The sequence below is a fragment of the Pleurodeles waltl genome, chromosome 11 (assembly GCF_031143425.1).
Source record: "Pleurodeles waltl isolate 20211129_DDA chromosome 11, aPleWal1.hap1.20221129, whole genome shotgun sequence".
NCBI classification, from domain to species: domain Eukaryota; kingdom Metazoa; phylum Chordata; class Amphibia; order Caudata; family Salamandridae; genus Pleurodeles; species Pleurodeles waltl.
Window position 1 is genome coordinate 339947317 of NC_090450.1, and position 27655 is coordinate 339974971.

At 45.3% G+C, this 27655-nt stretch overlaps 1 protein-coding gene across 3 annotated transcripts in view; it reads right to left on the reverse strand.

Moving 5' to 3' along the window:
* Nucleotides 1–27655, reverse strand: part of FARP2 (FERM, ARH/RhoGEF and pleckstrin domain protein 2) — a 1575889-nt gene that overhangs the window by 51650 nt on the left and 1496584 nt on the right. For all 3 annotated transcript variants that reach the window (XM_069213633.1, XM_069213634.1, XM_069213632.1), the window contains one exon: nt 26846–26997. In XM_069213633.1, coding sequence (XP_069069734.1) covers nt 26846–26997 — 152 coding nt within the window. The remainder of the gene's footprint in view (nt 1–26845; nt 26998–27655) is intronic.

Below are 27655 nucleotides of genomic sequence, written 5' to 3' on the forward strand. Positions count from 1 at the left end.
TTGATGGTGCGGTTCTATAGAGCAATGGTTCCCAACCTTTTGAGTACTGAGGACCCAAACTGAATCATTACTGGAAGCCGGGGACCCCCAAGCAATTTGTACGATTTTAATTTCAAACATTACAACACTAATTTGCAAAACATACACAAACAGGTACACAACAAACAAATACTGAAGTTACTGAAGATATAATTATTTTATATTGAAAAAATATGCAAAAATCAAAAAATGTTAATGGGAAGGTTGGCACTGCATATCAGCGACTAACTTTTCAATGTTTGGTTTTACTTAGGAAAGTTGAATCCTCATGTCAGAGTCTACAATTTTCAAGTGATTTCTGCTTTTTATTTTTTAGGTACATGAGATCTGAGAAAGCTTTTTCACATAACTATTCGGTGGGGAAAGGAAGTAAACCATAAGGGCCTCTCATCTCTCCATAGCCTCTCCATCACATGTAATTCATTTGTTTTATAGCAACCCTCATAGCAGTGCAGGGTGTCGAAGCACTTTATAGAGGACTACAAAGTGTAGGATTTATATGTCATTCACACTGGTAGGCATTTTCTAAGAGTGTGTGCTTGGTCTGGAGAAGCACAAACTCAGGATTTAGAACATAACACAGTGGTTAGCATTGACTTTAATAAGAAAAATGTATTTCTATTAAAACAAACCTTTTTAGCAGCATAAGGAAAATGAAAGACTGGGAAAAAACACAACTTTCTAATTTGAGCCGTGCAGTTCGCATGCAACTTTTCAATGGCAATTCATAACTTACTGTGCTAGATTACGAATGTTACTTATGAACTGCACAGTAACAAAAGAATCTCTGACAAAAATAGTAACTTGCTGAGCTATGCACATAAAATACTGGTCTATGCATGATACAAGTTCTTTGGAACAATCATATTAACCATCTGTCCTACCTTTGAGCCAAACTGCCACTAGACAAAACTCCCATCTCTCTACAACAGGTACATTAATCACTAGAGTTATCTTTACACTATTATTTTTGCTGAAAGATGTTGGATGTACAAGGGACTTTGCAGTGCTTTTAAAACTGGTGCACAAAGGATGTAATAAATATAAACATACGCACATGTTTGTCAGAGGCCCCAGCTGGACAAGTGCCCTCATCCTGGGCCCAGGCCTGCGAACCCTCTGGGAAAGTGTCATGGACCCTTTGGGGTCCGTGGACCACAGGTTGGGGAACTGCTGCTATAGAGAATATGCACTGTTGCTGGTGCTGCAGATTTTGGCCATGTACAAGTAATTGTATTAACTGGGTAATCTTCTCCCTCCATTAGGGAATCAGTGATGGTTACGCTCCAGAAATAAGACAATCCCCAGATAAAAATGATGCAAATGTTAACTGCAACGGTGCCTCCCAACTATATTATTCTTATGTGATGCAGTAAAAAGAGGGATGCACAACAGGATAATTTTGAAGGAAATGGAGTCAATGAAACCTAAACATGTCACTGGGAGGCGATCTGGAGAGCAAAGTGACAAAGTAAACAAGCATTTGCAATGCAATGGGTCTCGTGTTTGCTTGAGTTAGAGCTATTAGCGTTGTAAATTCCTAACTGGACTTTTCTTGCCACAAATTGAAAATGAAAAGTAAAACAGTTGACATAAGCAAGCCTATTCAAAGCACCATAGCCGCCATGAGCATGAGCTCGAAGAAGAGACACAAAAGAAAAAAAAAGTCTGCTCGCAGTCAAAAATATCAACAGTCGTGCAATTATCCATGTAACAGGGTAGATGGACAAGGCGGTAACAAAACCGCTCCAAGGAGAGACAAACATAAAGCATTTACCAATGATGATAAACGATTTTTGAAACAAGTGATAGTGATGGGTGTGGTTAAAAGCCCACGGGTAGATTGTAACACGTCTGAGCGCTTGCACGCTCAACCTAAAAAGACTCAAAAGTAAATAGGTGAACAGAGGAAAAATTATCAAAACTAGAGAAGGAGTCTGAGTGGGGACTTGTTATATAGAGACTCTGTGAGCCACTAGCAGATTCCTCACCTTTTAAATATCCCCAAAGTGCCAGACTGGACAAGAATAATTTTTTCAACAGTGCTCCTGCTTAACGATGAGTAGCACTGTGTGATCCCAAGCTGGCTTCATATCACCCTGGAAGTGACGGAGCAGCATGTGTCATCTCTGCGTGCTGGCATTTGTTGGTGACAGTGTACTGATCTCCAATGAGGGAGCTTTTTGGATGCAAGAATGAGACCACTCCATAGAACTGGGAGCAATGAAGGCAGTCAGGAATCTGCAGTTAGAGTATCCAGCAGAAAGAGCATTACCAAAGGTAAGTATCGTACTTATGGACATTTCCAAGTTCTGACTGCTCACTATTTGAATAAATTCCAAAGCAGTGTCTGTCAAAGTTGGAGGGTCTATGGAGTGAACTGAAATCAAAAGGCCCTGCAGAACAGAATGGGTGAAGTGTCCTTCATGCTGGACTTGGCTGTCAAGGCAGTAGGGCTTTGTGAACATACACACATCACGGCCTGGCAGATGTCAAAACAGGTACCCACCACACTAATGTCGCTATAGTGACCTTGGCCCTGGTTTAGGGTCAAGAGACACACTGACCAACTATGGAAGAGCTAAAAGGGTTTACATATAAGAAATGTCAATACCAAGTTAAGGTCCCACTGGGGCATCACATACAGTTTCGCAGGGAATATGTGTGCCATAACACATCACAACCAGTGATTTAAACTAAGACGCTAGATCCAGCAAATGCAGAAAGGATGACAGAGGTGAGAACAAACCTTTCATAGTTTACACTACAAGTCCTCAATGGTCTAAAAAGAACAAATAACAAAACGTCTGAAAGCTTTGCCAGTAGGGGGCGTCGGTGTTCTGGGTACCTTACCAAGCAACAGATCTCTGCCAGTGCCCAAAATAAATGGATTTTACTGAAGGATGCCCGCAGCAAGAATGACATCTACCACCTTAGATGGTAATTCAAACACAGTAATTTGCAGCTACTCAATCTCCAAGAATGAAGGTGTAAATTGGAGAAGTTAAAAAGAATGACCCTGCCCTGCTGCTGAGACAGGAGGTTCCACTGACGTGATAGCCTGTCAGAGGGCAGAAGCTCATGATCTGATTTCTGGGTACCACACTCTCCTGGTCCAGTCTGAGGAAACTAGGATGAGTTGGGACAGTCATTTTTATCTTCTTAGGAACTTTAGGCAAGAGAGGTAGCATGAGAAAGCGATCTGGAGTCCCTAGTTTCATTCAAGCAGCAATGTCTCTCAACAATTTCTCGAGAACGATCCAGCATGTTTTTGATGCTGGTGAATAGGTGCAAGCAGGGCTTTCCCCACTGATCAAATATGCCATGACCCTCCTCGAGATCCAGATGCCACTCGAGATCCACCAGGTGATGTCTGCTCTGGCATTCAGAGACCCATCTAGGTGGTTGACTATTAGACAGATGTTTGCTGCTGCAGTTCCAAATGGCAATGATGTTAACTATGGGAACGTACACCTGCCTCCCCCTGATAGACGACAGGAAAGCCTTCAGGGACTAAAGAGAGGCCCAAAACTTCAGTGGGTTGATGTGGAACTGACTCTCCAGTGGAGACCAGAATCCTCTGATCTCCACCATTTTAGTTCACCCCTTGGCCCAGAAGGGATGCATCCCTCACTACTGTGAGCTCTGGGTGGGGAAGGGAGAGTGATCTACAGCAGGACAAATTGCGGTTGGGCAGCTACCACTACAGATCATGAGCAGTCTCATTTGAGAAATGGATGGAGTTGAAAAGGCAACCTCGATGTTGGACCCGCTGCTATTTCAGATTCCTTTGGAGTGCCTCCATGTGCCACCTAGTTTTACTGACAAGGAGGATGAACAAGGCCAACAGACCAAGAATCCTCAAAGCCACCTTTACTGTAATCCAGGACTCATACTCAAACTTTGGGGTTATTGACCTAATGTCCAGGACTCGCTGCAGTGAACGAAAGGCTTTAAACTTCACAACATCCAGAATTGTTCCAATGGAAGCATCTATGAGGGAATCAGGTGAGGCTCTTTTATGATGGAATCCAACAATGTTAATACTTCTGCTGTGGTCTGGAGGTGGTCTACAACTGGCTGCAGCAAGTCTGCCTTCAGCATCCAGTTGATGAGGTACGGAAATGCAGAACTTCCAACTTCTTAAAATGGGCAGGGACCACCGCCATCACTTTCATGAATACCCAAGGGAACCCTGAAGAGGAGCACTGCAAATTGAAAGTGTTGCTTGTCCAGTTTTAACCACAGGCAATACCTGTGGTGCTGCAGAATAGATGAGCCACATGAGCATTTTGACTTTGTCCTTGCACAGAAAGGCATTTAGAAGCCGAAAGTCCAGATCACTTCTGAGGCTCCTGTCCTTTTTCAAATGGGTAAGTATTGTGGATTACAGTACTCACTTCTCTCCAAATCTGGCACCCTTTTGATGGCATCATTGGGGAGTAGAAAACGCACCTCCTGCAGTAGGATATCCTAATGCTCCCTCGAGATTCGTTCTGGTGCGGGTGGAAGGTGGGCTGGGAAAGGAATGAAAAATGAACAATATGTAAGATCCATCCATCAGATGTTATAGATTTGCAGTCCAGGAGGAAAAACATATTTTGCCCCCCATCAGTTGGTCCTGAGTTGTTGAGGACACGTTAAATCAGGTTGGTGGCAGTGATAGCGGGCCCCTGCTGCCCTCTGCAGTGTCTGCCTTAGGCCCAGAAATGACTGTCTGTCTGGGAAGGCTGCCAATTTATATAAACGAACACCCTGGGATAGCCTCTAAATTTATGGAACTGATGGCATAATTGTTCTGGAGAAATCGAATGCCCAAAGGAATGTGAGGTGGCCCTACTGTCTTTAAGCCATTGCAGCGCCTTTTCTCCGAAGAGTCAAGAACCATCTAAAGTCATGCCCAACAGTGATCCCTGCATAGCGAATGAAAATCCGGTTGACCAAATCCAAGCATGCCTGCGAATCGTGACACTAGTACCAACAGCTCTGCCAATGTGGTGTCAAAGCCTGCACGAATAAGAGTATGCTGCAATCTGGCCATAATGGATAATCTGAGCCAGAGATGTCCTAAGGTACTTTGGAATGCCAGCAAGATCTTGCTGGCCATGTCCCACACAAAGCATGTGAGTAGCGGACTAACATGCTGACTGCATTTATGGATCTCAGTGTCAAGGCAGAAGATGACATCCACTTGCCAAAACAGCAACATATTTGGATTCTCTATCTGGGGTATTGGTTGGAAATGAGTAAGAATTAACTTTACTACTTTGGTGAGGAAGCCTGTATCCCTGGGCTCAGGCTTGTGTTGTCTAGCTATTTGTTGACCAGCGGGCAGATAGGAACATTGTTTCAACCATGTAGGCAAAGCATCTGTGAGTGCGTCTTTGAATGAGAGTAAGGGCTCCGATGTCACCTTCCCAGGTTGGAGAATCTCCATCAGAAGATTTGTCTCAGTCTCAATAGGAGGCAAATACAATTCTAGTACCTCAGCTACTATCCGAACCACGACTACAAACGAGGCACTTTCCTCCAATGGCGGCCCATGTGACTCAAGCGCTGTTTCAGGAGAGATGTCAAGCCTACTGTTATTTTGTGAGTCACATCTTTATCTTCATCATCATCAGTATCTGGGGATGTTCCCTTTTCTCACATATGATCAGGGTCAAAGTAAGAAAGGGAGTGGTGTCTCTGCTGATATAGGCATTATGGCAGAGGCATTGGTTTAGAGTCAGGAAGCATGATAACTTGTTGCACTCAAGCTGATGTTGGTTCAGGGGCTGATGTAGGCATCATCACTGTTTCGCTGATCTGCACTGGTGGAGCAAGCAATAGTGTTTGTGCAGAGGAAACTAATATGGAACATGGGCTGTGAGGGATTGGAAGCTTGTACCAGTGTCAATTCAAGTCCTATGTGGGCACTCAGCATTGGGGAAGAACCTGCTGGTGGCAGCCCCACTGAAGGCCCCTCTGTGATGCCTGAAGGCATGCTTGAGGGAGTCAGAAGCATACTAAAGCCTTGCAGCAAGGCCTCCCCATTTTCTCAGGAAAGGTGTTTGATGAATCTTTCCATCTACATTGTCCTTACAAAACCAAGAAGCTAGCTACTTTCATGTAGGTGGCCAATGTTTGGCACACATTCCTCCCCATGATATCAGTGTTTTTACTGTTTTTCCAGAGGGGCTAAAGAAGTGAAACATAATACACAGTATCACTTTAGCACCTAAAACTGCTAAATATTTTGCTGGGTGCATCTTACTACAGACTCCTCACCTTTGATATTCACCCAGGTGCAAGCCAGGATCTGGAATTTTTTCTAGCAATTCTCCTGAGCACTGACAGGTGGCACCACTGGACTGCATGGTGGCATCGAACTGCCTCTTGAAGTGATGACACATAGGCTTATGTAGGTCCCACTCCTGCACACTTATGTCAGTTCCTTTGATGCGGATCTGGAGCCCTTCTCCCAAAACTGTTTGCTGCTGTTTCATGGGCTTCAAGGGTTCCCAGACAGTTCCACTCCCTTGACATCAGTACTACAGATGGCTGGGGATCCTGTTTGGACTGGATTCAGACATGTTACAGGCCTCCAAACCATTCGACATGATAACAGTGATGACAAGGAAGTGGACAATTTACTTCCACTATATTTAGATTTACTGTATGCCAGTTGCCTGGATACCTCCCCTGAGACACAGTTGCTCTTTTGACTGGGGTGACCTACAGAAGAGAGTGCATTTTGGCTGGTGGTAGTCAGCAGAGCCACAGAAGTGTTGGAACTTCAGCAACCCACAAAACAGACCAAGGCAATTTCACAAACAATATTAAAAAGTCAGATAATATTCTTAGGCTTATGCCTATCCACAAAGGCAGCCCCCGTAACCTCTGTGACAGTCTACGTAGGCTCCTTGTGAATCCAGAGGGGGTAATGGCGGAAGTCATGGTCACCTGACTGAAGCCAAGTGACTTTGATTCTCCCTTCCACTACCATTCAAGTCCGATAGGGTGCACAATTTGTTTTGTTCCCTTTGCCAGGGGATTCCGGCCCCTGACATGGAAATATGTCAATTTCAAGTAGCTACCCTTTTCCTAAGTATTAGGACTGCCATCCACCAACCAAAAGGGCACTTCTTGGCTCAATATCACAGCCCATTTTATTCATATCTGCACCCTGAGAAATCTTAAAGCTGTTGCCATCTGATCCTTAACATGTGCCCCTCTCATCTTTGAACTTCTCCAATATGTCAGTAAATGTGTAACATTTTAACCATTCTGAGGGTATCCCAATTCAGTGTCCTAGTTGAACTTGAGGAATTATGCCCCCTTACAGGACATATTAAGGTGAAAACTCACCAAACACTTAAACTTCAGAAGGTTGTCTGGCCTTCTATCCTCAACACTTGCTTGTTCCTTCCTTGGCCTCCACTGCTTCTGCCACCCTCCAAGTTTTTCTACTCAATTGGAGATTCTCAATCGCCACTCTCGTCTCTGATGGTCTCCCGGTGAGGCTTGAGCCTTCGTTTACTTGTCACTGTCTTCCATCGTTCCCATTTCAGTTTAGGTGTCACTCTTCTTGGGCATTCAGGCATGGCATAACCATGCATTGGTTCATTAGTCGGTAAGCCTAGGATTTCTGGTGCTTTAGAGATGGATTTTGTCAATGTGCCTATCCTGCCAATCAAAGGCCCCACCTTTATAGGATTTTCAATGCCTCAGAAACTATGTTACTTGCTGGAATGTTCACATTATAAACTGTGTGATCCCCTGCCAGGTCTTGGTAGATGGAGAACTGGAAGCATCCGGAGGAACAGTTATCTTGGTTTCTGGCTGCCTCTATGATCTTTTATGTGACTTGAAAGTGATGTAAGAGGCTGATAATGTCCAGTGGTCAGTTCCCTTGAGACAAGGGGTTTATCGTTCTATGGGTATAATGTGAGTATGATCTGGCTTGATTGGATCATCTTCAGTGCCTCTCGAACAGAATGCAAAGGTCTCTGTTCAAAGCCCTTAATGTCAGTACCTTTGGCTGCAAGAAGCATGCCCCATATCCTTATGCTGTTCCTCTGGTATCTGTTTTCAATGTCCTCTAGTTTGCCTTTCAGTAGGATGGTCTGTTCCCACAGGTTAATCATTTCAACCCTGAATAACTCATTCTCTGCCTCTCTCCCATTATTAGATTCCTCCAGGGTGAAGATCCTCTGACCTAGACCTTGGACTACCAGTTTGTGGTTAAGGTCACCACGCAAAGCTGCAAAGTCATGCTGCAGCCCCTGGAAGAGGTCCTGTAAGAATTGCCTTGTGACTGACCCCTCATCTATCACACCAGAGGGGTCAGGTCAGGCTCCCCTCTCGGTTCGTCATCCCTTTATCATGCCTGTTTGCTCATACTCTAGTCATGGTAGGCTGCTAAACATATCTTTAATTGACTTGTCAGGTTTGGTTTTTGGAGGACAGCATGACCGTGATATTCTGTTTAAGTGGGAGGTCAGTAATAAGTGAAAATGCAGTAGCTGTGGCAAGGTTACAGCAGTCCTGGGGCGTTCCTCATCAGTGGTTGCTCCCTTCCTGCTACTTCGGACGCACCCTGCCACCTGTTAGGCACCATAGTAGCCCTTTGCCAACTGCTAGTTATTTTCATGAGGAATGCCAGTATGCAAGTAAGGGGGAGTGCGGCAGGGGCAGCATGGGGCTGTGGCACAATCCAGCTACAGGGAGCGGTTTAAAAACATGGCCATCTGTAAGTGGGTATCTGTATGGCACATGTCTGAAGGGCATAGTTCAACTACAATCCCCTCACACAGGCATAATCCATTTTATTTATGAGACATACTGCCCATGCATATCAATGCATCCCTGAAGTTAAGGAGAAGCCCCTGCAGGATCCCCTACACTGTCCCAGTCCTATCAAGAAGCTGGGTGACAGATTGAGGTGGGGTGTCCCCTTTTCAAACCTAGCCTTGCTGATCAGTCTAGCACCTTGTTGGGAATCATGGCTTGCTGGTTCCAATGTTCAACACAAGATTCCTGCTCCGATGATGCCATGGAGCTGCAAAGTTGTCACCAAAGGAAGCAAGGTAAGTGAAGAAAAGGAAAACGTTACTTACCGAGTAAGCATCTGTACGTGGCATGTAGTGCTGTAGATTCACATGCTCTGCATGCTCATGCAATCTAGTTTTGGGTTCAGAGGGTTGCAAGTTGTTTTCTTTAAAGAAGCAGTCAAGGGATAGCGTGATTCCTCCCTCTCAGTGATACAGCGCATGTGCATCAACTCCTTTGTTGGATTGTTTTCCCGCAGTTGGGTGAGAAAAGGAGTGTAGAGGAAGTATAGAGAAAGATATGTCTCTGCAAATGTAATTATACATGTACAACGACATATAAGTGTAAAAGTAAGTGCAATTGCCAAGATACTTACTGGGTAAGTAACACTTTTCCGTTCAATGGCATGTGTGGCAGTAGATACACATGCTCTGCATAGACTGTAAAGAAGTCCCTCCATGAAAGCAGTGGCTAGCCTGTGGGAGTTGCAGTTGACTGGAAAAGTGTTCTTAGTACTGCTTGGCCGACATTTGTTTTCCAGCATGCAAGTATGACCACACAATGTTTTGTAAATGTATGTGGTGTAGACCATGTAGCTGCCTCACAAGTGTCAGCTATGGATATATTTCCATGGAAAGCCATAGTGGCTCCCTTCTTCCTAGTTGAGCGTGATCTGGGAGGGACAGAAGGTTGTCTTTTACCTTGGCATAACGAGTATGTGTACATTTTACTATCCATCTAGCTATGCTGTTTTTAGATATTGGATTTCCTTTGTGAGGTAATGAAAAAGCTACAATGAGGTTGTTTAGTTTTTCTAAATGTCTTTAGTTCTGTCAATGTAAAACATCAATGCACCTTTAACATCTTAAGTGCGGAGGGCTCTTCTGCAACTGAATCAGGCTGTGGAAAGAAGACTGGTAGTTCAATGGATTGTTAGATATGAAATTGGGAAACAACTTTAGGAAGAAACTTCAGGTTTGTGTGAAGGACCATCTTGTCTCTATGAATTTGGAAGAAAGGTTCTTTCAAGGTTAGGGCCTGGAGCTCACTAACACGTCTGAGTGATGTGGTAGCAAGTAAGAACGCCACTTTCTAAGAAAGATACTGAAGAAGGCATGAATGAGGTGGTTCAAAAGGAGGGGCCCTTGACTCTGGTAAGCACGATATAGAGGTTCTAGGATAGTTCAGAGGGCACTCTGGGTAGAATAACCCTTTTAAGGCCTTCTGAAAGCTCTGATGACCGGAAATCTGAACAAGGAAGTATGTTGTCTGTTGTGTAGATATGCAACTGTAGCTGCAAGATGTAAGCAAATGGAAGCATGAGCTTTTTGTAAGTAGAACAAGTAACAAAAGCTGTCTTGGACAGTAGCTTTAATGGGATTAATATGTTTGACTTTGCAGTTGCATACAAAACCATTTTGCAACATAACATACTCTGATTGTGGGTCTACGAGCATCCCTGAGAATGTTCATACATTCAGCATGAAATCCTAAGTAACCAAACTCTATGACTTCAGGAGCCATATCGCAAGGTTGAGTGACTTGGGCTCTGGATGTATGATCCGTCCTTGATTTTGACTGAGAAGGTCCAGCCTGCTGGGGAGGTCCAAAAGTGTGGTGAACCATGGCTGGCGCGCCGAAGTGGGAGTTTTAGGGATCATGGTGAGAGATGTCTGCCCGATCCTCCGAACCAGAAATGGAATGAGAAGTGGAAAAGCATACACAAGTATCCCTGACCAGTTCATCCATACAGTATTGCTGTTTGATAGAGGATGTGGGTACCTGGTGGCAAAGCTTGGGCATTTTACATCTTCTGCTGTGGTGAAAAGGTCTATTTGAGGAGTTCCCCACTTTAGGAAATATTTTTGAAGGACTTGCAGGTGGAGTTCCCATTCGTGGCCTTGTTGCTGCATCCTACTGAGCGGGTCTGCAAAATCATTGTTCGTTCCTGGAATTACTCTGCCACCAGGTGAATGTGATGGTGGGAGCCCATTTCGATATTGTCTGAGAGAGTTGTTACAATTTGGACTACCATGTCATCCCCCCTTGTTTCTGTAGATAACACATGGCTGTCAAGTTGTCCTTACAGACCAAGTCAACCTTTTGAGAGAGGTGATGAAAAATGCTTTCAGGGCTAGAAATACTGCCTGAAGCTTAAGGTACTTGCTATGTACAGATTGGTGACTGAGATCCCAAAGGTCCTGTACTGTAAGGCCTTGAAGGTGAGTGCCCCAGTTCATCTGTGGTCAGAATGACCTGAAGTACAGGGTCAAGAAAATGCTGCTGTTTCGACAGATTGGTGGTGTACCACCATTGCAGAGAGAGGTGAGTATGGTGGTCTAACAACACTAGATCTTCGAGGTAACCCTGTTACTGAGACCACTGACCAGACACACACTGCTGTAGTGGACGCATATGGAGTCTGTCATGGGGAATGATGGCAATTGCATGAGGCCATCATCCCCAACAGGTGCATAACAGTCCTGACTGTGTATGTACAATTCTCTTGAAACTGGGGAAGAGGAGACAGGAAATTGTAAACCCTAGCAAGACTGGTGTATGCTATCACCAATTCTGCATTGAGAATAGCTTCTAGATAGGGTTGTATTTGAAGAGGTTAGAGACAACTGAGTGTGAATTCTGTGTGCAAAAGGTCCTCTGTAATCTGAGTGTGACTTTGGCATTGTAATAATGTGCTGACTTTGATGACCCAGTCATCTAAGAAAGGGAACACGTACGTTGTGTCCCCTGAGATGTGCTGCCACTACTGCTAAGCACTTTGTGAATACCCTGGGAGCTGTGGTTACTCTGAAAGGGGGACTGTAGGAAAGTACCATCTTGCCTGGCATGTTACCCCCATATTTCACTGTATATATGTTGTTTTAGTTGTATGTGTCACTGGGACCCTGCCAGCCAGGGCCCTAGTGCTCATAAGTGTGCCCTGTATGTGTTACCTGTGTTATGACTAACTGTCTCACTGAGGCTCTGCTAATCAGAACCTCAGTGGTTATGCTCTCTCATTTCTTTCCAAATTGTCACTAACAGGCTAGTGGCCAATTTTACCAATTTACATTGGCATACTGGAACACCCTTATAATTCCCTAGTATATGGTACTGAGGTACCCAGGGTATTGGGGTTCCAGGAGATCCCTATGGCCTGCAGCATTTCTTTTGCCACCCATAGGGAGCTCTGACAATTCTTACACAGGCCTGCCAGTGCAGCCTGAGTGAAATAACGTCCACGTTATTTCACAGCCATTTCACACTGCACTTAACTTATAAGTCACCTATATGTCTAACCTTTACCTGGTAAAGGTTGGGTGCTAAGTTACTTAGTGTGTGGGCACCCTGGCACTAGCCAAGGTGCCCCCACATTGTTCAGGGCCAATTCCCCGGACTTTGTGAGTGCGGGGACACCATTACACACGTGCACTATACATAGGTCACTACCTATGTATAGCTTAACAATGGTAACTCCGAATATGGCCATGTAACATGTCTAAGATCATGGAATTGCCCCCCCAATGCCATCCTGGTATTGGGGAGACAATCCCATGATTCCCCGGGTCTCTAGCACAGACCCGGGTACTGCCAAACTGCCTTTCCCGGGGTAGCCTGTGAGAGTGAAGGGGAATGTTTGGAAGGTTAGTAATGAGCTCCAGACAGTAACCAGGTTAGATAATGAAGAGGACCCACTGGTCCGAGGTTTTGTTGACCAAGTCTGTATTAAAAATTTGAAGTTGTTCCCTGACAGGTGTGGAGTGAGAAGACGTAGGCAGTCACTGTTTTGATGTGGAGGTAGAGCTGGAGATGGTGGTACTCTTACCTCTGCCTCAGTTGTTATTGCCTCTATAGGCTCCCCTGAAGAAACCTTGCGAATATGAGGTTAAAGGCTGTCTGGACTGGGGGGGTAGAGGTCTCTGAGGTTGTTGATTTGTAACTACCTCTAAAAGTGAAGTGTCCAAAGCCTCTTGGAAGGACAGTTTCCTCTTGAATGTGATGGAGGGAAGCAATAATGTGCTCTGTACCCTCCTGGATATTGAGGTGGTGTTGTTGAGCGTATACAGTCTCCAAAATAGGCTCAACTGGTGACGTCATAGCTGAAGACTGGTTGGAGTCTTTGTTCTTTGCAGGAATTGCCTCCCTTGTTTCGGTCTATGTCCTTTTGTCAGCAGCAAAGCAGAGGTGGAAGCTGGTCAGCTCTGAGCTGAAGTACTTGGTGCCGAAGTCCGGACCGAGATGGCTTGGACTGAGGAGCTGGAGGTCAATGCTGAAGACAGTGCTGTGGTCTTAGCTATTTTTGGAGCAGAGCTGGAGGGTGGGGTAGCTAAAGCAGTTTTTCGGATCTGGCCATGGCCTGGTGGCAGTGGCGGTCACAAACTCTCTAATGGGCCTTTTAGCAGTTTTAGGGTGGGCAGGAGGGGCCACGGTACTCACGGGTTGCAGTGATGTTGGAGTCAGAGTCCTGGATGGAGAAGGCCTCCTCTTGTTCTTGCTCCTCCTGGGTTTGCTCCTCCCCAAATATGCCCGGAGTGTCATCCGGAGTCTTGTGCGCCATCTCGAAATGACGAGCTCTTCGGTACTGAAGGGTCTTCTTCAACCAGAAAGATTTGCAGGCTTTGCAGGAAAATTCCTGGTGATCGGAAGAGAAACACAAGTTACACACCAGATGTTGGTCTTGTAGGGAAATTCGAGTGGCACCAAGGACAGAAACAAAACAATGTCCATTCCATCAGCTCAGCATGTTCTTCGGTGCCGTGTGGTGTGAAACATGCGAGGTCGTCCCAGAGGGTGTGAGGTCGGTACCCTGACTGACGAGTGGAGACGAACACAAAGATGGAAATACGCGATTGAGGAAACAATATCATGGATAAAGAGAAGACGGAAGAAAAGTTTTGAACCCCAGCAAGTCGAAAGATGGAGCAAAGACACACATGCCCAAACCCGTGAGAAAGCAATCTAATAAAGAAGTTGATGCCCATGTGCAGTATCATCGAGAAGGAGGAGTCACTTGATCCTGTGACTCGAAAATGCTTCTTCAAAGAACTTGCAACACTCCGAACCCAACACTAGATGGCAGTAGTATGAAGAACATGTGTACCTACAGTCACACATGGCGTCCAACAGTTATTCTTCTGTGCATGTGTACATATGTTTCGGAGTGATTAAAAGTGAATGAGAGTGTGAGTGTTTGACAGTGTCAATGAGAGGCAAAGTGAGTGAGAGTAGGAATAAGTGAAAGTCAGTGTGGAGGAGTGAATGTTAGAAAGTGAGAGTGTGAGAAGGAGTGAAAGAGAGTCAGGTGTGTATCTATCAATGGTGCAGGAGGTGCCTTAGCACCGTAGCCCTAAGTCAAAGAGTGTGAAAAGATGTGTGTGTCTGTTTGCGAGTGAGAATTACTATTTTTGTGTGTGAGTAACAGTGTATGGGAGTGAATTAATGACAATGAGTAAGGGAGAGAGTGTTAGTTACAGTGAGAGGGAGTGAGTATGAGTAAGAGTGTGAGTGACTAAGAGTCAGCTTGTTTGCATGTTTTATAATTGTGAGTCTGCTGCTCGTTGTGATAAACAGAATATAATTCAGGGCTTATCGTGACACATAAGATAACGTGATGCCAACAGCATAATGAAGATAGTTTTTGTCAGAGGGAAGAAGACTCATGGCAAAACACAGGCCCTGTCATACTATAGGTAATTTTTGCCACAGGGGCCCCTGTGGAAAAATGCTGGTGCTTGCATACTGAAAGACATTCTTAGAATGGGGCAGCTTTCGCAAAATTCTGCCACTGGGACATTGGAGGTCATTCTTGGCACAGGGGAGGGCACCAAATACTGGAACTTATACTTGACATAAGGGGACATCTATGTCAAACCGTTGGTGCTGCATACTGGAGGTAATTGTCTCAGAGCGGACCTCCACAGCATATTGGGGGTGAGGGAGCGGGTTGGAGAAGCAAATCATGATAGAATGCTTGCTCTGAAATACTGGAGGTAATTGCTGACATACGGCCACCAACGGTATATATGCAGTATCAATGGAAAAATCGTAGTACTGGAATACTGTATTTGTCTCTTGGCATAGAGGGGTACCCATAATAAAATGCTGGCTGGCAATTCTCAAGATTTAGTTTTTTAATGGGCTGCACTCTAGACACGTTTTACACCCCACAACTTCACAACTTTCAAAGATCACCAGTTGCCATATTTCTTCATGTGATGTAAGGCGAAGAGGCCATTCGCTTCATCTGACACCAGTCCTTGAGGTGCCTTCTCATCAAGGAGCAGCATCAGCTGCATAGAAGTGGGTTGTCACAGCGAGTCCCCTGAATCAAATCCAAGAGGGTTCATCAAATGTACCTCACTGGGGCACCCAATCCCCACTCCGATTCAGCCAATCAAGGCCTGCCCAGCTGGTGATTCCTGCTGACTCTTCCCACGAGGCCCTCACCTAACTCTGGCTTTTTCCTTATCTCTGTCCACTCTCTTCACCTGCAGGCTACCCACTGTCCTGGAGGCTCTTTGAGGTGCCCTTCACAATAGACCCTTCCCAACCCTCCCTCCGCCTGCAGCCTCTGAAGACCCAGGAGGCCCACTGTCAATCTACTTCTTTGGCTGCTGGGGATTCTTGCCTCACAGGTTCTATTCATCTCCCAACCCTAGATTTCTTAGCTCAAAGGCCAACATATTATGTAGCCGACTGCTTAGGCCATCCTGTGAGGCTGACATTTTGCTTTGTGCTGCCTTTGGTGATCCTGGAGCCCTATGGAGGGCTTATACTCAGTGGAACAGGCCAGAATTGAAACGGCATTACATTCTGCATCACTTCCTACAGGAGTCAATGTTTTGGGTATCAGAACTACTGATGATTGCTGCTTAAGCTCAAAGAATAGTGGAATTCCATGTCTCACTGCTCTGCCACCTTGGACAACCTTGGCCATGCCATGATGCCCTGGCCAGGAAAGGAGCCATCTGAGAGTCTTACCAGCAATTTTCCCAGAGCAAAAGCTGCCACCACATCACTGGCAAGAAGTTCTTCAATGTTGGGCATTGGTTCGACGGCCACATGGGAATCCATCCATACAGTCACCAGAATTACAGTCTTGTTTCTCAGGTCTGCACAGCAGTGGTGCTTGGACATGTTTCAGAGTGTAGGGGCTGGCCAGTGAGCCACTTCACTGTCCAGCAGCCTCCCACAACATCACAGGCAGATTGCACAATTATGATACTAAGCAAGTAGTTCCATAATTAACCATATCTTTCTCAGGGTATGGTGCCCCTAACCTGGTTGTCACCCTTCAAAATATTTTGAAAGAATAGCATATAGTGCAGTATTTTAAAGCACATTTCCTAAAAAATAAAGATACAGTGTGCTACGGAATGGTGAGTTACAGAAAGCACACTTGATACTAAATGCCCTCCTGTTTAAGTTGGAAAACCAGCAGAAACATACACTGGAAGGCCAACTCATAGACTTAACAAGTTACAATATTGTGGTCTCTTTTAAAGACATAACTTAAAATTACTAAGGAAACACTAAGGGCTCCAATCACAAACTCAATTGTGCTTTTAAGTCAGACATACAGATGTACATTTACAACAGCAAGGACATCCCAAAGGTGACCCTGCTGTCATAAATCATTTTACTTTCATAAATTACCCACAATCACACATTATTATGTAGGAGTATGTGCCGTGCAAGGTGGGAAGTGGGTACTTCAATGTCTCAATGCTTGACATTTTGTGCATGTCCAAAACACGTTTATGGTGCTTTGTGCACTCCGCTTATTAAGGGCTTGGGTAAATCCATTGCCTGGACGTAAAGGGGAACAGAAGGCTCAAATACTGTAGGGATGCTGGACACAAATTTCTGTTTAGGGAAGTATTGTCCCTTTGAAGAAAAAAAATATAAACAAAAAAATGTGCTACTGCACAAATGTGCTGTCTCTCCACAAAATTGCAAAACGAACAAATTACTTATGATTGTAACACTCTTTCTGGTAAAGACTATCTAACTGCAGATTCCTCACCTTTTGAATATTCTCCTAGCTTCAGACAGCATCCAGAAGCTTTGCAGCAGTTCCTCTGCACGCCAGTAGGTGCAACTGTGCGGCTCTGCTCTGATACCATTACGCTCCAGAAATGACTTGCACAATATAAATAAATGTCACTCCCCCGCACTGACATCAGCTGCTTTCAATGCTGTCCATGCCCCCGATGCAGAACCTCAACAGCAAATTGGCTTTACCAATGTGCAGATTCCTAAGCCTGGGATCTTACTAATGGGTAGGTGTTAGAAATGGGTTATCTAGTTGGCAAAGTTATACACCCTTGTCCAAGTAGGGACCACAGTCCTAGCCAGGTTAAGTCACAACATAATCCAAATTATCCTTTGCCCAGCCTCTAGTAACTTGGCACTAAGCAGTCAGGCTTAACTAAGAAGGCAATATGTAAATTATTTGTTCAATAAATCATACAGTAACGAAGTGAAAAGACCTCAAAAATACACCACACAGGTTCAGAAAAATAGATAATATATATCTGAGAAAAATAAGGTAAAAAACGACAAAGATCCAATAAGCACAAGTTGAAATATCACTTTTGAAAGGTTTAAAAGAGTCTCAATCCTTAAAAATAAACAATTGTCTCTTTGTTACACACAGTACCTGGTATGCGTAAAAAATAATGACGCATGGAGACCGCAGAGGACGAGATGTGTGGAAAAAATAAGGTGTTGCGCGCAGACGATGCGCTGTTTCTTTACATGTTGTAAGGGGTTTGCGTCGGTTTTCGGTGTGCAGTCTTGGTTCTTCACTGCGATGCAGGGATATTTTGATGCCCAGGGACGATGCGTTGAAACTCCTGGTATCAAACGTGTCAGAATCATACCCCAATACTGTTGTCAGTACTGGTTGTATGATTCCATGCACTGTGGTGGCTCCTTAGAGGAACCCCAGCATTGCTCCTACTAGTCTGCTGGGGTTTTAAGGGCAGCCCGCGCTGCTGAACCCCCTCAGACGGGTTTCTGCTCTCCTGCTGCTTGATGAGTTCAAGAAGGGAAGGCAGAATTCTGTGTGGGAGAGGGAGGCAATACCCTTTCCATATAGAAAAAAGTGTGTCATAGCTTGGGAGGGGAAGCCTCCTCAAGCCACCGGTATGCTTTGAAGGCCAAATTTGGTGCCCTCTGTGCATAAACTGGTTTGCATCAGTGCAGGGACCCCCAGTCCCTGCTCTGGCGCAAAACTGGACAATGTAAAGGGGACTGACAACTCCCCTGTCCATCACCACCCCAGGGGTGGTGTCCAGAGCTCCCCCTGGTGGCCACTTCATTCTGCCATCTTGAATCTAAGGTGGGCAGAGGCCCCTGGGAGCACCTGATTGGCCAGGTTAGGTAAGTGATGTCACAGTCCCCTCTTGGTAGGTGGTCATCCTGCTAGGTGACCAATCCCTCTTCCTGGGCTATTTAGGGTCTCCTTCTTGGGTAGGTCCTCAGATCTGAAGTGCAAGATTCCAGGACGACTCCGCTGCATCGTCTACTTCATCTTCTGGGACTGCAACTGGGACCGACAATCTGCAACTTCAGCGATGACTCCGCTCTGCAACATTGTTTCTCCAGCTCCTTATAAGCAACTTCAACATTTCCCCAGCTGTGCAAACTCTGAGGGCGATGAGTCTTCAGCCTGCACAAGAAGTAAGAAGAAATCTACGTTGGACTGAAGAAGTCACTCCCCTGCTTCCGCAAGCACCAACTGCAATGATGACCTGCTGCGTGGATCTTCTCTCCTCCGGAGCTGTGTGGATCCTGCATCACAGGTGGTGGTCTGGAGTGGTCCGCTTGGTCCTCCCTACCAGATGTCCAACTTGGGAGACGGTAAGTCCTTGCCTCTCCTTGCAGGACATTAACCCTGTGCACCGCAACTCTTGCAGCTACCAAAGCTTGTTGGTTTCTCCTCCAAGGGATCTTGAGGCTCCGTGTGGCCCCGGCCCCAGCACTTCTTCCTGCAAGGCACAGTCGCCTGCCTGCTGCTTCAGCGACGTGGGATACTTCTTCAGGTGTGCTGAGTGGGCCTAACTGTGACTTCTGTCCCTGCTGCCCATCGATCGCCTGTGGGAGCTGCCTTCTCTTCTTGTCTCTCTCCCACTGCTGAGGGTCAACCATGGACTTCCCTTCTTGGGTCGAGTCCCCTGGACCTTGCTGGTCCTCTTCAGCCTTGCAAAACCTCCATCTCCGACTCTTGCATTTGCCAAGGCTTGTTGGTGGTTTTCCAGCACCACTGACCGACTGCATCATGACCGCCAACGTGAGACATCATTTGAATCACTTTTGGGAGTTCTCTTCAACTCCTGTGCTGCACTGCTGACTTTCTTCGTTCACCATCGATCTGGTCCAACATCCACGGAAGGGTGGGTAGTGGCTCCTGCCACAACCGGACACTCCATCATGAACTGGACTTGGACACCTTCCTTTGCAGGTACTCTTCTGTCAGGATCCACCTTTTGGTTCTTCCAGTCTAGTCTGGGTCTTGCACAATCGTTTTCCAAAGTCCTTCTGTTGGTTTTGGGGAAAACCAGGTAATTACCTTTGCTCTCCTGGTCGCTGGGGGTCACTGTGGTGCTCACCCCTTGGTGTTCCTAGTTCATCCAGCTCTCTTCTACTGATTCCACTTCCTTATGTGGGGGGCTGCCTTTCACATTCCACTTTTTAGTATATAGCTTGACCCTCCTCTAGGGACCTCACTGTTTGCTATTGCTTTTACCAATGCCTATTGCCTTCTATGCTATTTACTGATTGCTAGAGTGTGTATATAATAGTGTGTTTACTTACCTCCAGTTGGGTTATTGCCTATACAGTATTTTATTTTAGTATTTGTGTTACTATAAAAAATAACTTTTTTTTTTTTTTACACTGTATGGTTATTTCTTGTGTTTAAGTGCTGTGTGACTGTAGTGGCATTGCATACGCTTTGCTTGTCTCCTAGATAAGTCTTGGCTGCTCATCCACAGATACCTCTAGGGAGCCCTGGCTTCCTAGACAGTGCATACACTTCACTAATAGGGGATACCTGGACCTGGTATAAGGTGACAACACCATAGGTGCTCACCAGGTCACCTTCCTACAGGGTGATTGTTTGGACTGATGTAGAATATCGTCACAACTTTTGGCAAAAAGGATGCTCGCGTTCACAGAACCAGTTTGTCTCAGAAGATGGTGGTATATACGGTGGGTTAATACAGAGAGCCTGAAACCCCCAACCCACAACAGGCTGATGTGATGACTATGAGGAGCAATATCTCTAGAGTGAGAAGACGCAAAGGGCAGCAGTGAAGCGCCTGAAAGGGAGTACACATTAAATATGTGAGGAACAAGTGAAGGTCCCATTGTGGTAGGACAAAGGGAAAAGGAGGGCCCAGGTGTTTAAGGTCTCCACTGGTGATGCAAATGACGTAGGCTGGTCCCACAACAGTAAAAAGGTCTGGAGAACCAAAAGGAATTCTTTAACTGTGACCAGGGCAAAGCCTTGTTGGGCGAGGGACATAAACAACAAAACATCAGATAGCAGCCTGGAGGGGGTCAATTTGGCATGTACCGCACCCATCCACAAACCTGTCCCACTGACAGGCATATAGTTTTTGTTGAGGGGTGTCTGGCTGCAAAGATTACATCATCCACCTCCAGAGGTAGGTCAAAGGTGTTCATCTGTCACTGCTCAATCTCCAAGCATGATGGTTGAGACTGAGGACACTGGGATTTATAACCCTGCCCCGTTCAAAGAACAGATGCTCCTGCCCAGGAACTCTGAATACCATACTCTTCAGGCCCAAACTGGGGCCACCAGGATGACATGGGTCTGGTCGGTCAAGATCTTTTTTCAGAACTCTGGACAGGAGAGATGTCAGCAAAAAGGTATACAGGAGACCCTAGTTTCATCCTTGGGGGGTGGTCCAGCCATTTCCAGAAGTGTAGTGCCTCCTGGTACAGGGATCATGACCCCGCCGTGTTTGTTGCAATACCACATGGTTATGGTGATGTCTGTAAGCACCTGTACCAGCCTCCCTTTGATGGACGGAAGGAAGGCTTTCAATGCCAAAAGAATTTCCTCAGCTCCATAAGGGTGATATGAAACCTTGAGTTTGCTGGAGGCCAGTGGCCTCTGATCTGCACCTCTTGAATGTGGCTGCCCCAATTCTGAAGTGATGCATCGGTCACAGCTGTAAGCTCTGGGTGGGGAAGGGAGAAGGGAGAAGGGATTTCCGCTGACCTAATTGTGGTTCAGTAACCAGCACTGCAAATCTTTCACAAGCTCCTCTGAAATCAGGACTTGGTTGCATCGGTCCCCTTGATGCTTGTTCAACTGAGACTTCAGATCCTACTATAGAGCCTGCATATACCATCTGGAGTGCTTGACCAGCAGGGTATAGAAGGCCTGCCTTCATCCGGGTGGATGTTTTACACGAAGGACACAGTAACGGAGTTCTTGACCATGGGGTTGGTGGTTGCCACACAACTGCTGAGCACCTTGCTGAAGCAGCTGGAGGTACGGGATGACACTGCCTTAATAGCAAAAGGAACAGTGGGGTTAAAGTTGCTGTCCAGGAGGGGCAAGTAGGGCCAAGGGGAACGAAATGGTCTTTATCAGTGACAGAGGAGCATAGTTTCAAAGCCCATTCTGTACTTGGACTCTTAATGATGGAGTCCCCTGAAGACAATGATGAGTTTTCAGACCCAATGAACATTAGGTCCCTGGCATCTGAGACATAATTAGCAGTAGGTAATACTGCAGGATAGTCCTTACACCCATTCCACCACTGACCCTTCTGAAATGACCATCTTTTAGTTATAACTGCTTTAAAAAAACATCTCATGTTTAGAACACTAAAAGTCTATTTTTGTGAATGTTCAAACATTTGTCTCTCTGAAATGATCTAGACAAGCTTGTACACCAGGTTGCGGTTTTATGATTTCATTAGATTTTTCCCTTTTCCGTTCAAAATGTAGGTATGTACCATCCAGTCGTCCACGCACGCACATGCATTCACCCTTCCATTCATTCACTGGCATCCAGCACACCTCCTTGAAAATACGTGGACTGAGGCTGAGAAGTATAATAAAGGAACATGAATAGAAGAAGGGAGAGTTGCTGTGAGGGGAACCGAATCACTCCCTGCTTTTATCTCTGCATCCTAGAAAGACAGGAAAGGAGGGAGGAAAGGAGAGACAGTGCTACGTACTGCAGAGCAGAGAAGAAGGCACTTTAACTGTAAAGAAAACAAGCATTTTCAAAGCAGCAGGTCTTGCATTTGCTCGAGTTGAAGCTATTACCGTTGTAAACTCCTAACTGGACTTTTCTTGCCACACAAATTAAAAGAAAAAAAAAAAGCAGCGCGATCGCACTATGTAAAATGCAGCGCAATCGCGCTGCGTGGAAAATAAACAAATAAAGTAGCCCGGAATCCATGCAGAAAACATCCAGCCTCGTATGTTTTTAGTAGTTTACCGGTGCTGTGTAGGTGGGCTAAACACCGGAAAAGGCATGACGTATGCATGCCTTTCACAAATTAAGGCAAGCGGATTTTACACGGACCAATGAAAGTGACTGACCTGACATGGGTGTGGTTGTTAGCCCAAAGAGAGATTACAGGATGGGACGGAGCACTTTGCGCTCACCCATAAAAAAGTAAAGGGGTGTTTCAATCAAGCATGTGCAAAATCCATCCCGAAAATATCTGGATCCTGCTGCGTCACCGAGAGGGTGCAGAAAGATTATATTAGGAGGAGTGGAGGGGAGGTGGCATGTGGGAAGAAATAGCCACAACTAGGGTTACCACCCATCCGTAATTTTCACAGACCAACTGTAATTTAGCCCGACCGTCTGTTGTCTGTGATGGCAGCGTTAACGGACTGCATTAGTCCATAATTTTAGCCTTTCAGCTAAGGAAAAAAGGTAATTAGGCAATTCAAGTTTCCCCAGCTGGAGTGAAAGGCAGGGAGTCTCCTGTTCCTGTGGGAGGGGAAGACAGATAAGAAACACGCCTTCTTGCCAGGGTGCCTGCATCCCGAAAGAAATGCAAATCTGCACAACTGGTAAATCTGCAAATGTGAAGAGGCTTGGAAACCTACCTGTATTGGCTTAATTGATGGAGTCACTTGAACCTTTCTGAAGGAAAGACGGTTTCTTCTTGAGGGATATTGTAAGTGTTCCAAAGTAAGCTGTGGATCGTGTGCGTTTAATGGACAGCTATATCAAATTTTGCACTAGCTATGATCTATATGTTATTGGAATCTATAGTTTAGAAGCACTTTTTATCTTTAACCTAAATGTATATGCACATTTTGTGGCAGCCTATATTATGTTGTATACAAGACAGATTTAAAATAATGACGTTCACATTCCTTTCAGGGTCCTCAGGACCTCAAAGTACCAGCAAGCATTGGCAAAGCCAATAGATCTCGTCTATAGAAGAGCTATTTAATTTGCCAATGTGTTTTAGCCATGTTGTACACCGGAGTGGCTTCTGTTCAGCATGGCTAAAAGTTAGTGGCATACAGAAGAGTAGCATGGAGTGTCGTAGAGTGGAATGGCAAAGAGTGGAGTAGTGTGTTATGGAGTGACAGAGTGTCGTGTTTAGGAGTTCCATAATGTGGAGTCGTATAAAGTGGCACACACGAGTGGCATAGATTTGAGTGGATTGGTACAGAGTGCATTGGCGTAAAGTGTTGCAGAATACAGTGGTGTAGAGTGCAGTGCTATTGAGTGCAGCAGCATGAAATTCAGCAACGTACAATGCGGTGTTGTAGAATGCAGAGGCATAGATTATAGTGGTGCACAGTGGAGTGCAGTGGTGCAGAGTAGAGTGGCATACATTAGAGTGGTGCAGAGTACAGTGGCATAAAGTGGTGCAGAGTAGAGTGGCATAGAGTGCAGTGGTGTAGAGTGCATTGGCATAGAATGCAGTAGAACAGGGTAGGGTAGCATACTATTCAGTGGGGGAGAGTGAAATGTTGCAGAGTAGAATGTCAGAGTGCGGTGGAGTAGAGTGGCATAGAGAATAGTGGCATAGAGTACAGTGGTGTAGAGTGCAGTGGCGTACAGTGCTGTTGTGTAGAGTGCAGTGGTTTAGAGTGCAGTGGTTTCGAGTGCAGTGGTTTAGAGTGCAGTGGTTTAGAGTGCAGTGGTTTAGAGTGCAGTGGCACAGAGTGGGGTGGGGCAGAGTGGGGTGGGGCAGAGTGGGGTGGGGCAGAGTGGCGTAGAGTGCTGTGATGTAGAGTAGATTATTTCGGAGAAGGGTGAAGTGGCATAAAGTGGAGTGGTGCAGGGTAGAGGCAGTTGCGTAGAGTGGCATAGAGTGTACTGGCATAGAGTAAAGTGGTACAGAGCGGTGGAATAGAGTGCAGCGGTGCAGAGTAGATAACAGTGATGTACAGTTGACTGGCATAGAGTGCAGGGGCCTAGTTGAGTGTTACAGAGTAAAATGCATTGGTGTAGAGTGTATTGGCATAGAGTGCAGTGCTGCAGAGAGGCATAGAGTGGAGTGGTACAAAGTAGATTGGTGTGGACTGAAGTGGTGCAGCGCGGAGGGGCGCAGAAGGCAGTGATGTAGAGTAGAGTGGCATTGAGTGTATTGGCATAGAGTAGGGTGGTGTAGAGTAGAGCGGCGTAGCATGAAGTGGCATAGAGTGCAGTGGCGTACAGTGGAGTGGTTCAGAGTGGAGTAGAGTGCAGTGGCATGGAGTGGTGTAAAGTGGAATGGTGCAGAGTAGAGTGCAGTGGTGTGGAGGGGTGTAGAGTGGAGTGCAGTGGCATAGAATGGAGTATGCATGCTGTGGTACCATACTGCCATTACAGACAACACATTTTTGATTGGAACGACCATTACATTTGCACAGACATTCAGTTTTACTAATAAAACTATACAGTGCACAGGCAATGACGTGCGGAAACTGCATCACCTAGTATTTGTTTCCAACACAGTTCAGAATTAACAAAAATGTGCTTCATTTGTGTTGCTAATTCTGATATATTCAGAAATACTTGCACAGTTCATCTAAATTATGTCATGTAATAGAAACAAATCTCTTCTACCCCCAGTATCCAGCAATAATGTCACATAAATCCTCTCAATTTGAAGTCAGAGAAAGACAAGTAAACACTAAGCTCCCACCGAAGACAGATTCTGACATCTGACCTTGTTCCCTGTATGCACAGCAAATGAACAGAGATAAGAACAAGATTTGCAGGCCGGTTAACAGAAAGGGAGCACTTGGAAGGATACTGTAAATAAGGTTTGGACAAGGGTAGGGATGAACGTCTTTTGGACAGCAGAAAACAAATAAAACTAGCAAACTGAAAGCAAGGAATTGTGAATTACAAACCACAAAGCCAATACCAAGCAATGGGTGAAATGCATTCCTAGCTAAGCTCTCTGAAGGTAATTTAAGCGGCAGCCGGGGGATACTTTTTGGGTTAGTCCAGTATTTTATCCCAGTCCATATATTGCTGAGGTTTGACCACGTCGGTCTCCCTCTACAGGGAGAGGCCTTGGAGTGGTCTTCACGTTGAAGGAAAGGTATGTACACCCATCTTATCAGTTTGCTACCAGTCCCTACGGTGTAGAGCTTCTGTCACACTTCATGTGGGGTTAGTGCTCAATGGTGGACATAAAATAGGGCATTTAATGGTTGTTTATGGTGTTTGTAAGTAAAGAGTTGACCCAGGGGAAGATTTTAGTCTGCCACAAGGGTTTGGAAATCTGGTTAACTCGCTGTCCACAAATAAATCCCCCAAGTTTAAGACACCTGCATCATGCCACTGATGGATTTGCCCTGAGTGCAGCTGTACTGTGTTAACGGGAAGGCCTAGCAAAGGTAATGCAGCACTGTATGGTTTCTTTGTGCTGGTGAGTTTACAGGATCTAGAAAGGCAAAAGAAAGCTGTGCAGGATAACCCTAGATGGCGTTCTGTAGAATGGTCAGTAGGAAACAATGAGTAGTGCAGTAGGCCCTCCTTAAAATCTTTAAGTATAAATCCCATCTCGTGCAGAAGGGCGGTCAGACAGCTAGCGAGCCACCTGTTGGAGGTGTGTAGCTAGATGATGGCATTCTAAGTCTGAAAGGGCTAATCCACCCTGCAATCACAGGTAGCTTTGGAGTGGAAAGAGCTACGTGATGGCGCCCCAGCAAACAACTCAGTTGTGGGGTGTGTCTGAAGAAGGAATGAGGGATGGTCAGGGGAAAGTTTGTAAAATAATACAATACTCGGGATAGCAAACCATCTACACTAGTGCCACGTAGCCCATTACAGAAAGCAGAAGAGAATACCAAACAGCAAACTGGCCTGGGAGGAACTGTGTTGCTCTGCCTAGATTTCTATTTCGGTGATCAGTGGGGAAATGGTAAATATTAATCCCTAGGTGTCAAACGGTTACTGGTTACCAATTCAATCTGAGGTCTAATTGTATATAAAAGGGAATACACTATCATATTTTAGGATAGTGATTTGGGGAAAGTGATGTTTTTTGAGCCTGTCTATCCCATTTAGAAAGAGCTTTTGTTAGTTCACGGCATCCCCAAATGGCTCAATCAGTGATACCTGTTATATTTCGTTTCCCCGCTCCCTCCTAGGTACCGAACAAGTTGGAGACCTGAAAAGTGTCTTAGAAACCACCCTTGTCCCATTTGTGCATCTGCCAATGTCTACACAGTGATCTATCGCTAAAATGTGTAACATACAGCAAAAGGAAGGTCTTTGCTCCTGCGCTGGTACCAAGGTATCACTCACCGTTCAAAAGTGTACTCGCTCTCTGCTCGGAAGAAATAGACATGGGACTTGAACTGCAGCTTGAACACATAATCTTTGAGAATGTTGTCGGACTCTGTGGGGGTGCTTACAGTGTACCCCAGCAGTGGGAGGCTGGCCAGGGGGTAATCATCCTGGAAAAAAAATGAAAAGTATGATGAACAACTCAACGCCCAGTGTTGTTGATGTTGTTGAAACAGAAAGAACACTTCATGAACAGGTATCTGACTGGTGAGTATTGCCAAACTATTAAGATTCTGCACATATTATTAAGGACACCTAAGGAGGACTGGCATTCCTCTTTCAAACCGTTCACTCAAAGCTCCCACTGGTGTAGCTATACATAAACAAACTAATTCACAACAAGAGGCTCACAATGACAAGAGAAAGTTAGTAGCCTGAAATAACTCGGTTTCTGTGGAATCCTCAACAAATAATCAATTTGTTTTTTTCGCAATTTACGTTCATAGCACTGAGACAATCATATTTCACAACCAGTATTTTTTATTTTTTTTACTAAATCAAGCATTACTATCTAAATAGTGCCCCTCAGTGTTTTATGTCCAGGTAATTGAGTGTTTGTAGCTGGAGGTAGCTGGGCTCAGAAGTGGAAGCTTGACATGTATATGCTCTTCAGTGTGACGAGATTATGATATTTGATAATACTTTGTGTCAATTTATGGCAGACATCCCTGGTTAAGGAGGAAAATAATAGATCTGTATTTTGATACTCTATCGGCAATTAACTGTATATATAATTCGGGCTGACCTGTTCTGCAATGGATCTTGATT